This window comes from Protopterus annectens, chromosome 7.part1 (assembly GCF_019279795.1).
Source record: "Protopterus annectens isolate FY-2018-M chromosome 7.part1, PAN1.0, whole genome shotgun sequence".
Classification (NCBI taxonomy): domain Eukaryota; kingdom Metazoa; phylum Chordata; order Ceratodontiformes; family Protopteridae; genus Protopterus; species Protopterus annectens.
This window is the reverse complement of record NC_056740.1, coordinates 229,743,347-229,758,764: the sequence shown is the minus strand read 5'-3', so window position 1 is coordinate 229,758,764 and position 15,418 is coordinate 229,743,347. Positions and strand designations below refer to the sequence as shown.

Here is a 15,418-nt window from a genome sequence, read left to right as displayed (position 1 = left end):
AACTGCAGAACAATGAAGCAGGTTATACTTTAAAGATTTATATTAATAGCAAGTATTTTCAATTAAAAATCAGTTCACACTGAAGGTGGAAGCTCTATTACAACCAAGGTTTAGGGAACAATTAACTATGGAAAGGAAAGGTAATAGAGTGGATTGAGATCAAACAGAAGTTTGGACTGCAGATTACAGACTGTATTCCTTACCAGGGATTGAAAGAACATCAGCAAAGAAAGAGGGATAGGTTACTGCTAAGTGAAAGACCAGCATGGTTAATTTTTTAATTAAGTCTAGAACACAAGCTGCTGTTAAAGGATAATTAGCAGGGCATATAACATAATGCACGATTACCAAGAATCAACAATAGGTTAGAAAAGTCTGGAAAAAGAGAATGGAAAGAAAACACAATGGAGCAGTGGGAGGACATTGGCATGGCTCCCAATTTTGACATCTGCATGGCTCCCAAGTTTGTTACAAAGCCCAGAAGGTTTAAGATTTTTGTATGCAAGTGATACACAGGCATTTTTATACCCCACACTTACTTCACAGAATTTTTACTTAGATTGTACTTGCTGTAAGTGTGAAGGAAAAGAGGCAACCGGGAACGCGGAACATTTTTTAGGCAATATAAAAAGTTAACAGATTTAAAAATATATAATAAAATTCTTTAGAGTGTACTTCGTCAGAAATGTTGGAGTAGCAAATGTTTGTATCCAAAGAAAAGGTCTGTTTGACCTGGGATAAAAAACTTGAACTGTCTAGACACAGTAGCCTTAAGATGAAAGGTGAATGAATCTGAGAGAGGAAAAGAGCAAAAATTAAGGGGGATAAGTTCCATTATTCCCATAGAACAAGGTGATTTAGGTGTACCTGATTTGAAGGGGTATTTTACAGCTACATAAAACATAAGCAGAAGGATACAAATCAAAGTGGAAAGTCATGACTATGAAATAGGGAGGGGTGTGGCTAAGTTTAACGTTACTTCTGCAAAAAAAGCTATTACTAGAAAATGGAAACGGATATCTAAACCAACCAAATACTGAATGTTATACGGGAGATAAAAGAATTGGAGATGGGATCTTTAGAAGAGGAGGAGCAAATTTATATACAAATAAATGAAAACTGTGGAAACAATACATGCAGAGAGAACACTAATCACAGACAGCGCTTTAAGTCAGGGGTCTTAGCCACACGATTGTGTAAAAATTGCCTCTAGATGATTTGGCTATATTGACCACCAACACTAAAAATGGGCATGGGTATTTTCCAGTGATAAATGGGTCGAGGATCTGGCCTACTCTGACCTATAATAAGGACCCATGGTAATGTGGAGAGAAGGTCTATGTGCCCCTATTGGCCAGTGTGTGACAATCATAAAAGCCACTAGCCTTGAGCCAATAAGCTACTAGCCAACTGGTGTCCAGTTGCTCAGCTTGTTTATCTAGGATAGCTCTGTTGAGCAAAATCTGGACACAAAACCAACCAACCTGCCAAACAAGAACTGAAGATTGCTACACTCAGTATAGATTTAATTAACAAGATGCAGTTTGGAAGTGGATTGCATGATGGCAGAGAGGAGAAAGACGGACATCCTATGTATCTAGGACACAAGATGGAAGAGCAGTGAAGCAAAGCCACTTGGTTGGGGATCCAGAGTCTACTAATCAGATGGAGACCAGACTAGAAATGGTGTAAGAACTGTGTTGAGGAAGAAGCTTCAGAAGATAGTGAAGGAGGTCATCAGAATTGGTGACAGACTTGTAACAAATCAGACTCCAGTGTAAAGATAGGACACCATTCACAATCTCAGCTTATGCTTTGCAGCAGGGTTATGATAGCGAGAAAATGTGTATGCAGGCAGTAGTTGTAGGATCCATTAGATAAGACAGATCAGCTTGAGTTGGTGTTGATAATGGGGGACCTGAATGCATGTATCAGAACAGGATAAGAAGACTGTCTGAGTCCACATGGGTGGGGCAAAATAATAAAGGAGAATCCATTCTGGACTTCTGTCTGGAAAATGATGTCATGGTGGCTAACATATAGCTCAATTAGAGAAGTAGCCACAAGATCACATACAGCAGTGTCAACATGCAACTCAGGTAGACTTCCCTAGTAATAGGAAAAGGGATTGGAGTAGCTTCAGTAATTGCAAAGTCATCTCCAGTGAAACGGTTAGTCAAAGCAAAAATCCCTGGTTGCCAGAATCAGCTGCAAGAAGGGGTCAAAAATGCTCTACGGTCAACAGACACTAGGCAGAAGACCTGGAAGTTGACAGAAGAGAAAGCACAAGAGTTCAAGGAGACACTTAGGGTCTTGCACTACAGGAAGAAGAAATAGGTAGAGTTGAAGTAGAATGGCAACCCCTCAAAACATCATGCTTGAGGACTATAGAACAAATGAATGACAGTCAAGGAAATAAGGTACATGAAGTAAACTGGTAGTGGAACGCAGAAGTCCTGGAAATCATCAAAAGAAATGAGCGCAGGAAAAAGTGGGAGATAGAAAAGATGGATCAGACAAAGAAGGAATACTGGTTGGCTAACAAAGAAGCTAAGACAGCAGTTGCAATAGCAAAGAACAAGGCATCATAGTCACTCTGTCAACTTCTGGAAAGTAGCTCAGTATATGGCACAAAACCTATTAAGTTGCAAGGGAAAGACCATAAGATAAAGAGTATAGTCACACACCCTTTATGAGGGATGCCAGCAGCAACCTATTCACTAGTCTGTAGGACATCAAAGGCATATATGATAAATATGTTGGGTGATTTAGGGGAAAATGGTTCTAGAGGTTACTCCTAGCAGTATGTAGAGAAAGGTATACTCCATATGACTGGAGAATAGGCATTCTAGTGCCAATGTACATGAATAAGGAGAAAATTCATGTTTCCTCTTACGTTGCATGAAAGTCATGGAGAGGGAGTCCGAAATGAATAAGCAGAGTAGTAGGAAAAAAAAATATGGGATAAGCAGTTTGGATTCAAATCAGAATGCAGTAGAGCCAACCAGATGTTTGCAGTAGGATAAATAACTGAGAAGAAGCTAGAAATGAGAAAAAGAGTCCAACTGGGCATTCTTAGATTTGGAGAAAACATGACAAGGTCTCAAGAAAGAGGATTTGGGCAGTCCTGTGGTGGTTTGAAGTCCCAGAAACATTGGTAGAATTAGTGCAGGATATGTACAAGGACCCAATGAAACAAGTACGAATAATGTTTGGACTCACAGGAGGGTTCATAGTGTAAGTAGGTGTCATCAGGGTTCATCACTGAGCGCAGTGTTCATACTCCGATGGACTACATTAGCAAACAGTTTTCAGGGATTGGTTGTTCTATGCAGATGTGACAGCATTGCAGGCAGACTCTTAACATGAGCTCCAGCAAACGATAGGGGGAATAAAATGCAAAACTGAAGACTCATAGGATGAAAGAGTACAGGTAAGACTGTTGCAATGGCAGCAAAGGGGGAAACCAGAACAAACCTCAGAATTAGAAGGGAAATTAGGGAAACAGGTTAAAAGCTCCAAGTCTCAGGGAAAGATGGGTGAGGAGATGGGAAGTTTGAATGTAGGGTTGCCACCTTTCATTGTGGCTAAAACTGGAGTAAAGCCACACCCCTCATGTCATCAGTAACTCTGCCCACCCCACCCCCTCCCCACCCATTTTGTGATGTCACGACACCACTCAGCGAGGAACGCCCTCTTTTTCCGTTCCTGCTGCCTGCTTTTGGCTGATTTACTATGCTTTTATATATATATATATATATATATATATATATATATATATATAAAAGCATAGTAAATAAGCCAATTTACAAACTCCGATAAGTCTTTCCTTTTTGAAACAGAATACCGGAGTTTATACAGTCTTTTCCGGACTACTGGAGAATCAGTTTGATTTCTGGATAGTCCGAAAAAAAAAACGGAGGGGTGGCAACCCTGTTTGAATGAGGCATCAAAGCTAGAATCAGAGGTGCTGCAGCCAACTGGCACAAAGTGTCAGGTGTAGTGAATGACAGAAGAATGCCAAAGAAGCTGAAAAGTAAGGTGTACAAAACAGTGGTGAGACCAGTACTACTGTGTGTTACAGAAACCTGGGCAGTGATAGCAGAGCAGTTGAGGAATCTAGTAGTATTAGAGACTGATCTGCCTGAGACGGGTGGCAGGATGCTTACTGTGGGTCAGATGAAGAAACGAGGATAGAAAAGAAGCCCAAGTAGCTTCAATTGCAGAAAAGTTCAGAGAGAATAGATTATGGTGGTTTGGGCACATGTGTAGGAAATCCATAGACAATCTGGTGAAGATGATTTGTGACAGACAGGGAGAAGGTAAGAGGAAACAAAGGCATCAAACAGATGGGATGGATTGTGTGGATGCAATACCCACAGTCAGGCATTACTGTCAAAGAAGGTAGAGACTGGTATTGAATCTAGAGAGATGGTGACAGTTGTTACAGCCCAGCCCCCTTGTAGAAAAATGGGAAAATGTGGTTGATGATGAATATATGCAGAATAATTTTCAAGAGGAGTGAAATTTAAGGGAAGGCAGGATTTACAGAACTTGTACAAGATAAGTGATTAAATTAAAACATGTATAAATGCATCAAGCTAACTACGTTTACAATGGTTTACTTTTTCTATAATTGTGTGCATACCCATATCATTGTTGAAATTATGTAAGGCTAATAAAGGTGTTTAAAAAACATTCTCTCTCTCCAAGAGAGCTCCCACTTACCTCCTATTCTAGCATTGTAAGCTATACCCACAATGCACTGAGAATTATTTGCGACAGCAGCAACTTCACCAGCACAACGTGTTCCATGCCTGGAAAACAAATACAGTTCTGTCTCTAGTAATTATGCTCAACAAGTACAAAGCTCTTGCAAAGAAGGCTAACTATGCAAAAACATTAGCACTCTAGCCTGCAAAAAAGCACAGTACTACAAGCTGTCAGCTCTTCTATAAACTCCACATACTCTCAAATGATGCACTGGGGGCTACTATGGCCATCAGCAATTACCAATATCCCAATGTGCCTCCTATTTCTTTTTAAATAGTTTATATGCTTTACTGTGGTAACTAATGTACACCACCAAACAAACAGAAATACAATATGTTGCTCATTACATACAAAAACAAACACTCAGCTGATCAGTCATGTCCAGATAAGGCTATGATTTACATAATTAAATATTTCCATTCCTATCCCTATTGTCATAATTCAGAGGAAAACCCTCCCCTCAAACCTGCACTCCCCTACTAAGCTTATTTGTAAGCATTGAAAATAACTGTGTATCATTTCAAACATCTGGGAATAAAACCACCACAGGGAAGTAAGCCTCAACCAACAGTTTCAAGGACTGAGGGGACATTAATGTCATTTTTAGGGCATGTCTCCATGTATTGCAATCAAACTATAAAGTTCTTCAAAATGTGAATGCTGCAGCCACTATGCACTTTTAAAAGCTACATCCTTCAGAATTTTTGTCGCCTCACAGTAAGACGCTGTCTGGTTTGATTCTCAGCTAAAGCGTCTTCTGCGTGGAGACGTGCGTGAATGGGCTTACCTTCGTTGAAGGTTGTGCATCAGGGCTTGCAACTCAGCATGTAAAAATCAGCTGCCAATCATTAGCGGACCGGAGTTCCGCTGTGGCGACCCCTAACCGGGAAATGCCGAAAGACATAACAACATATGTGAGGAAGCCTTCTGGAAAAAGGCACCTGCTAGGGTTTCATCATCTGCTCTCCTCACCACAGTCAATTCTCTCCCTCTCAATCCAGACAGGCGTGTTCACTTTTTGTCAACATGTCACAGTTCCACACTGGAGAAACACAGCATGCTTACTCATTGTGTTTAGTTTGAGCTCCATTTACTAAGCATAACCTGCAAGACTGGAAATACACATGAAACAAGAACATAAGTGACATAATTGAATAACCTGTGAGAAAAGCCATCCACATCAGTGAGATAGTGGCACTTGTCCATACCTGTGGGGGGGGGTTGCAGGGTGAAAGGGCAAAAAAATCACTCACCGAATTCTTCCCAGATAGAATTATATGCTAAGTGCCCATCTGCATAATTTGAATTAAGAAACTTTCTGCATTAAATGCTTTGAAGATCTCCAGGCAGTTAAATAGGTTAAAAAAAATCCAGAGGAGCCAGATTTAGAAGTAAGCCTAAAGGTGAGGGCTCTTAAGGAAACATCCAGGATTTATTACTGAGCAAGTATTGCTTAGTGTAAGTGTGAACTGACTGTCAAATGGCTATGATAGAAATTAAACCTGGGAAACATTTTAAAGGCAAGCACTAGGAAAACCCACTCCACTACTGCAACTGCATTTAATAGCAGCAATTTCCAATGGATAGCTGTTTGTCTGACGGCAAGCAATGTCATAAGCAATTCACAATGCCACTATCAATCCACCCAGAAAGTGTTTGCTTATTTCAAACATGTCTTTCCTGTGTACAAAGACTACAAACAGCTGTCATGTCTTCATAAACTCATGATGCTTCCTCCTCAGATAACACATAAAATGCCAATGCGTTTCCAGTGCATGAAGGTCTTCCTCCGCACAGCAAAAGGTCCAGTTTAAGAACAATTCTGATAAAACCTTCAGGAAACTGGTCATAAGGGAGATTCTTGCAGAAGTCCAAATAATGTTCCATGCAGATAACAGCACGAAGTATGATGACCTAGTGAGCACAGTCGATGGTTACAGAAACTAGCACCTGCCAAACCAGAAGCTTCAGAGCAGAACCACCAAGTAATTTAAACGTGAGATGGGCAAATCTGTCAATTGTGGAAGTTCACGTACAGTGGAGGGAGGAAAAGTTCATTAATGGAGGGCAAATGTGTGGAATCTCTTTATAAACATGGATTAAATGACCAATGAAGGATTAGTTCTACCTTTTCACAAGGGTGTGATGGGCAAAGATACCAGACAGACAATTTTAAAATCATGGACTAATGCAACTCAAGTCATACTAGTATCTAAGATCAGTCAAGACCATCTGTAAGCTATCTTAGGCAGCAAATAGCACATACTGCTTATCCTAAATGGATGACCCTCCTCTGCTTCACAGCTATATCAGATGAATACAAAGATTTCTTGGTGGTTAGTCACTTAGGAAATTTCCAGTAGAATAGATCTTGAATGATTAATCATTTTCTGAACTGGAACCTTCTGTTGCCACAGAAAATTACCATGACTTGTACTGGGATAGCTTCCTGCATTAGTACTAACCTGAAGCCGGTAACATCACTGTGTGGCCACCATGAGTTAACACAGCAAGTTTTGGCTTTTGGGTTACTGAATCAGTTGAACATAGAGATTTTCTCTGTCAAGAGAATGAGCGAGAGGGAGAATGTAGCTATCATAAGCAACACTTACCCTGCTGAAATTACCAGAACGTGGGAAGACAGTATCCTGTGTGGTCAGCAGATTCATCTTCATAAGTTCAAAGACAGCATTTTAGCCCAATCAGCCATCAAGAAATGCTGATTCCTCCAAATATAGTATGTAGGCCTTGCTACCGGCCCACATATCTAAATTTAAAGTTTCCAACCTCTTAGATTGTATAATATTAAATGACAGGTCATTCCATACTTCTACAATTCTAACAGAAATATAGTGAGACCTCATCACAGAATTTTCGATTTTCATTATAAGCTCCATTTTGTTATGCTTATTCGTTTTAATGCAGGCATTAATCTCTAAATTGAACGATTTGCAGAACTGGATCATAAAAAATTTTGTATGTTAAGATTAATTTAGCATGAAGGGTAGAAATGTGCTGTAGTCTGAGGCCTATGCTAACCCAAATGAATCACACAGTGATTTGCTTTAGGATGCTTAGTTACCTGATTGGGACATTAGAGGAGCAACTGTGACTTTTGGAGAATTACCAAATCAAGCTACTTCTAGGATGCACCAATAGCATTTTTCAAGGATGGAGCTCCATGACTGGAATAACCAAAAGATCTTCATCCTTCTTGTTCAAATAATTGACAAATCTGGGGAAAAAGGAGTGAAACAGTCCGATTCAGATACAAGTTCATTAGCTTGAGAATTTAACAATGGGATCATCACAGGGCAAAGGGAAGGGGCGAACTTCAGGTTTGGTAGGCCTCATTATAGAGTTTCTATGGAAAAATACATGGACCACAAATGTGATCCTTAGAACAAGATTAATATTGCAAAAGTGTTTGGAGATTGTTGGAACTTGGCTACTTTTCCTTTCTGTTCAAGTACAGTGATCTCAGACTTCATATGTACAAATTAGGGACATGGAGGGGGGGGGGGTGCAAGGGGCTTCCTTCTCACAAAAAAAACTAATAGCAGTACAGTGAGTTTCATAGCTGCAGGGCACACAATTAAGGGTCTCTCGGTTATAAAAGGAAGACCTCATTTTATATATATATATATATATATATATATATATATATATATATATATATATATATATATATATATATATATATATCTCACACAGATGAGGGCCTTTAACTCCTAAATGTTTCTCCAAGATAGAGACAAGAAGCTTCCTCCCATCCATTGCTCCTGAATAGTATTCAAGTAACTGACAGGCAAACACCAGTGGGTCAAGCTACATGGCCCCAGTGCCCAATGAAAGCATTTGCCAGTGGGGCAATTGGTACCACAGAGGTAAGTTCAAGGCATGTTACTGGTACCACTCAAATCAATATTCCTCAAGGGCTGGGAATTATGAAATAAGTACCAATACAACCAGACAAAATGGAAACATTTAATGTCTGGGGCTGTCCATAAGCCCTTCACATAGAGACGTACTAAAGGAAGCCCCCCATTTGGACAAGTAGGTCCACCTAGATTTGTAAGGTAGCCTTGGAAGAAGACAGAACAGAGTATGTTGCAGAAGCTTAGTAAAAGAAAGGTTGTGTGCACATCCCCAGGACCTCAGCCTCCCGACCAAGGTGGTTGGTAGTATTACACTTCTTGTGGGCCTCTCATCAGCATCATCCAAGAATAAGCATAAGCTTAACCCCTTCTCTATTGAAAGGGGGTATTTGTGACAAGAGGACCTTGAGGTAGCCAACCAAACTACACACACTCCCTCAGCAAAATGTTTCTGTGGTTGTGCATGCCATGGTCTCTTTCGATCATGATTACTTCAAATCCCTCTATCTACAATTTTCTTAGCACTGAATTCAACTGACTGCAGCTGGTGCACAACTCTACAGCTTGACTACCTAGCGGTACTCGAAACAGCCTTCATATTTCTCTGGATTTGCAATTTTGCACCGATTGTCAATTTGGAGTTGGATCCACTAGTACTACATATCTGAAGGCAATATATCATTAATACAAGTTGGGTACTTTTTAACAGAGTTCCTTGCCTCCCTCTTGATGGTTTATTAGGCTTTTGTGTTGCTCTTCCCTTGAATTGCTGAACATTCCAGAATGAGACTGTAAATGTCGACTGCTTGTTCCTTTTGCTATCACCATACAATGTGATAGTCTTTCATCTAATGACTGAAGTTCCATATGCTGTTTTGCTTTAAAGTCTACCAGAAGGCTCCTATCTCCACTCTGACTTATGATCTACTGTAATATTATTGCTTTTATGGGACCACTTTATTACTAATGCATTATGTATAGCAGTGCATTTTTAATAACTAGTTCAGTCTGTGTATTTTTTTATACTAATAGTATTTTGTTATAAAACAAACTCTGACTTCTCCAATCTTAGATCTGAGGGGTACAGACCTACTGATAGCCAACAGCCAATACTTAGCAGTTCATGCATGTGACCAGCAATTATTAGAAGTCAGGAGGCATGTTAATGGAAACAGGGGATACCCCAGCTTGTAGAATGGAGTGGCCTACACACAGCTTGGTGTTTTATTATCAGTGGGTATATGCACACGTGTGATAAAGGTTCCACCATACATCAAACTCTCTGATGTGAAGAGCCTGATTTGTATGCCGAAGTGGACATCTTGTGCCAGTGAGCCCTGCTGAGCACCAGGGCAAGGTTGATGGAAAAGTGTTTCTACTCTGGCTTACTACTACTACTACTCATTTGCCAGTGAATTAGAGGACCTGGTTTTCAGATGTACACTGGTTTCCTGTAATCTTCAGTTACCTGAGGGATCAGTGGTGCTACGAGCCATGGATGCACCACTACAACATTTGCGGTTGGTCCCCTACTGTTTACCAAAGCAGACAAATGACAGGGACTTGATTCTTACTAAACTGAAGGGCTGATGGTGATGCACACAGCTGTCTTAAGAATGGACTTAAGTCTAGGATGGTGGGATTGACATCTGCCTTTTTTATATACTTTGCTTTCTCATAATACTTTACCTCCACCTTGAGACTGTGTGAGGAACTTTACTGATTTCACTGTGCTGGGTGCTCTCAGCTGCTATTGTCTGTCTAGTGAGATATTAGGCAGATTTGGAACTGTTCCATATTGTAGCTCAGGGTGCCTTAGTTAAAATTCTAAGCAAATGCTGAGCTCTTCCAACAGATGGTAAACACAATGCTGGTGCAAGACGTTGCTCATGATTTGACAGCCATTTACACATTTTAATGTGTTGCTCAAAAAACAAATGCAGGGAAACATTCTTGGTAAATATCACAAATCAGATCTGTACTGTCCGAGAAGCATAAAAATAATTTTGGGATGGGGGGTGGGGATGGTGGGAGGCCAGGCACATTCTCTTAGCCCAGACTTCACAAAACAGCATGCACTAGCAAGCAAGTGTCACAAAGCATGGAAACTGAAGAGAAAAAAAAAGTTCCGCAGAGCAGGAAATCCTAAAGTAAACTCAGTGTTGAGGGGCTCCTGACATCATATCTGCTGTAAGTGAATTCAAAGGCCTAATGATGTTTGTGGCTACTGGGAAGATGCTCCAAATAATATAAATTTAAACCTCCTTTGATGGACAAACTAAAAAGTCAGAATACAAGGGTTCACAGGGCAAAATCCTGAGACAATGAAATGCCAAAGGAAGCCCAGACCCTTGAGTCACAGTTCAAACCTTAATTTGTAATGATGTAAATCAATATCCATGTGATGAGGCCCAGCAGACATATTCATGAAATAGGCAACAGAAGCAGCCACTGCAGCACAACTCAAATGTGTTTTCAGTATCAAGCAAAATGCATACCTCCTAAAAACATCAAGAAATGCAACTCTGATCAATTGCCACTAATTGGCATTTTAATCTAGTCCCTGGTTCTCCTATTCCTTGAAGTAATGGGCATATCCTTTTCCTTGAAGTAGTCAAGGGGATGAACCAAGGAAAATGACACATACTGGGGCTACATGGGTAAAGAACAGATGACCAAAGGACAGGGGTCATGCAATTCTTGGCTTTATCCAGATAAAGTGCGACTTAAAAACATTGCTAGCTCAGGCTAAGCAGACTTTATTATGATACTTTCTTGAGCTCCTTTGTTTGAGGCATTCAAGAATAATTTGCAAATGTTTTAGGATACTCTAAGTGACATAAATTGTGTACTCTCTCCCTCCAAACCCTGCTATCCATGACTTATCAATGCTTCTTTGAGACTCACCTTTTCAGTGATCACTTATGTTAGAGTGAAACAAGTGATTGCAAGAGATCACTATATGTTTTTTTTGGGGGGGTGCTCCCTTTCCCACTTATGTGTATCCATGGAGCTGGTATGTTTCTAAGATATGGGGGTGCCCCCTCTTGTTTTAAGCTTATCCATTTGTTTGTTTGTAATGATCAGCATTGAGATTTGTGAGTGAGGATGTACAACATTCATTCACAGAGATCATTTGTGATCACCATTCTAAACTTGAATTTAAACATTTTAAATTCATAACACCGCTACAGCAAAGTAATGAATGCACTCTTCACTTAAAAAAATACTTTCTCCCCCAGTCAACAGTTCTGATCAATAACCAGAACCACCTCCATAATCAGGGACATAGGTGAAATAGCACTGACCACCTACTACAACCGGTTCATAATTTAGTCCTGTCCCACTCCTTCCCAAATTAGAAGACCATTATTTGAAACTCTGATCTGTTACAAAAATCATGACACAGGGGCAAGTCTCCATCTTGTATGACTTGTGTATGAATCTTCTCTTTCTGACTTATCCTGCCTTCACTTTCCAAACTGATTCTGTAGTGATGGTGCATAAACTTTTATTTTTATGGGGTTACTTATTTTGGGGTCACATCTACATCACTGACACTCCCATCCTATACCTTACACACTGCAACACCTCAAGTTATGCATCTTCACCAAATAATTTAACCCCTCCAGCTAGGGTAGTTTAATCAGCTTCCTGTAGACAGTGTGTAGGAATAGAAAGGAACAGAATCACCACTGCTTGTCACTGTAAAAGCAGTGACACTTCTGTGACCCTATGCTCCTTGGCATATTCATAACCCATCCCAGGAAGGCAACCAATGCACATTATATATGGTCATGCTTCTACATATTGCATAATGGTAGCTAACCCTTCCAAAGTGGAAAGATCCTCAGTGTGATCCCTGATCTTCACCAGGAATTCTACCATGGACAGTACACTTCAGCACATCTTCTCCCCTCTTTCCATTTTATAGATAGGCAGACTAAGCCTGATTATTAATTATAATAGCTTTATTGGAACACATGGCCCTAATAAAACTCGACTGCAACCCAGATGACAGGAAATCAGTTTGTGGCTTGGGAAGGTGGAAGAGCCAGGGAGGTGTGAGAAACAGAGATGCAACCTATGCCGGCTACTGCACCAATGACATTCCTGTGTGAGGTTTGTCATTGTTCCTACCATAACGGTGACCTGGCACACGCCACTCCACCTTGAAAACAGACTGTAAAGGGAAGTGGTATGGTTTGGTCCATCCAAGCTGGTACGACAGCCTAGCAACATGTCAAGTGGGCATGCCTAGTCAGAGACATAGGTGGTCTCCTCCAAGGTGATACAGAAGCTCACATCACTACCATGGGGTTGTTTTAAGGTGCATTATCAAAAAATTCCTATCTGCTGACAGAGTGATAGCACTGTGATTGGTTATCATCTCACAGAGAGTGAATGGGCTGGTAACAGCTTTCCTACCACGAGGAATGAAAGGACCAAAAGATCACAAAGAACAAATAGTCAGCAGACAGTGATGTGCACATTTTTTTTATCCCAAGCAACAGGGCTATTAGAATGTTAGAAATGGTAAACTTACTGTTAAGAACACAGCAGTGTCAGTAGTTTGATAGGTAGTACACTTGCCTTTGCTGATAGTAGTCCAGAAGGCTGTGGGTTATATTCCTACTGCAGGTGATTGTATTGCTAACACTGCATTGCAGCACTGAGGGGGGTACTTGACTACCATGTGTGCTGTGCTTTGTACAAGACGTTAAAATGGAGGTCCCATCTGCTTAAATTAGTGGTAGCTCAGGTGGATATCAGATACTATGGCACCTACTGAAAAATAGTGGACGTTCCCTGATGTCCTGACCAAATTTCCCCCTCACAGTACGAATACCACCTCAGGCATTCCCTGAAAAGATGTTACCAGGTTAGTGTCTAAACCAGTCAACAAAGGTTATATAGACAAATATACCTGTCGCTCTCCTACTTTGGACACAACAGAAGAGACCGTTGTGGGGTCTGTTTAAGCAGCTTTATTTTATACAAACACATCATGATAGAAGTTTACTGACTTTACTTAAGTAACTTATATACAAACTAACTACTGTAATCATACATGTTTACTCCCTGGCTGCATTCTCAAAATGGCACTAGGAATGACAAGTGCTAGATATGTATACGTGCACTCTCAGTCTTTGACGTGCTTCTTAAAGATACAGCACATAGCATGTGCTCTCTGATATACAATACCCATCACTAAGGTCACCGATATTCATTTTTCAGAATAATGAAATTCCATTTTCATGAGATGAAATCAATGAATTATACTTCTGATTTTTAAATGCAGTTTTTGCTTATTATGGTAACTTCATTATAAAACTTTCATCGGTATCAATATATATTGAAAATTAAAACAGATTCTAGGCACAGAATACTCAATGCAAGTTGGCAATATTATAAATAAATATGAGCAGAAATAAGTCTTACACTAAATTGGTTCTCTGGCCTATATTGCTAAACTGCATGAAAATGCCACGATTTTCAGTTCTCAAGACGGTCAAACCCTAGATTTACCACTATTTTTCCTAGAAAAACTGAAGATCAGTGTACCTGACCATCACACAGATTAGTCAAAGCAGTTAAATGTACAGACAATCTTTAGGCATTGTTGACTGAAGGCAGTCATATTTTATATGCCAGTAATCTACACTGTTCATAGATTGGTACTAGGCTATTGGCCCTAGGGCCTATACAAGCCTAGCCATAACAATTCTCTGGCTATTTCTTCACACAATATTTACTTCCCTGGACCCCTGTCTAGCAGGGTGACTGACGTGATCCCTGGGGTATATTTCCTATCTCCCATCCAGTTGTCAAGGTTCCTTTTGAAGAGGGCCAAACTAAACTAACTAAATTCAATCATATTTTACATGGCGCCAGCCTGCTAGTAGTTCTGCTTAATGCACAATTTCATTAAATTTAGAGTTCAATTTAGTGTTGCAGTTTGCTGCGATGTCTGCTAAACGTGACGCTAGAGGATACTCTCCCCAACTCATAGCTTTGCAAGCCTCTAAATCTGCCCTTTCTTCTTTTGTTTTACACAGGTAGTGCAGGTCCCCAAGATCCCTAAATTCTTCCTGCTGCTCCACAAAAAAAGTCTCTTGCCAGTTAAACTTGATACCGAGAAGAATAATACATCTGTAAAAAAATATTTCTGCTACAAGTTCCAGGCCTTAGCTTACATCACTACTTATGCTGCTCCATATATTGTATCCTGATGGGAATTTTTTCAAGTCCTTCACTTCCCTAGCTGATCTGAGTTCTCCTCGAACCCCCTCCCCCAGAGCATATTTATAGATATTAAGGTCTCAAGTCATTTTCTTTTCATGTGATACTAACTCAGGTGGGGAGCTGTGCTCTGTCATGCTACATGTTGCTTTACTCCTCACCCCAACCCTATTCCTACTCACCCCATATCACCACATTTATACTTCCCTAACCACTCCTACAATTTTTATCACAAGTAAACAACCCAAAACGAAATATATCACTATTCCTATTATATTACGCAACTGGCCTTCTCCCAATAAGATTCTCTCTCTAATCTTCATGAAGCTCATCCAGTAGGCCTAGCCTCTATTCAAGAAATAAACCACTACCTGCAACTCAAACATCCTCACAGACATCTTAAATCCAGCTAACGTATGCTCCATTCCTGTTAAAACTTCAACTTTGTTACTTTTATAACTCAACTTCTTGACCCTATTAACCAGACAGTAGAACATTACATTCTAGAAGCTCTTAGCAATACA

General features: G+C 40.2%; 1 protein-coding gene across 1 annotated transcript in view; it reads right to left on the bottom strand.

Moving 5' to 3' along the window:
- The window catches only part of PCSK6 (proprotein convertase subtilisin/kexin type 6), a gene marked incomplete in the record, with an annotated part of 1,289,931 nt that overhangs the window by 837,101 nt on the left and 437,412 nt on the right, over positions 1-15,418 (bottom strand). Inside the window, 1 exon segment of the mRNA XM_044078680.1 lies at positions 4,729-4,817. Within this exon segment, the coding sequence (XP_043934615.1) occupies positions 4,729-4,817 (89 nt within the window).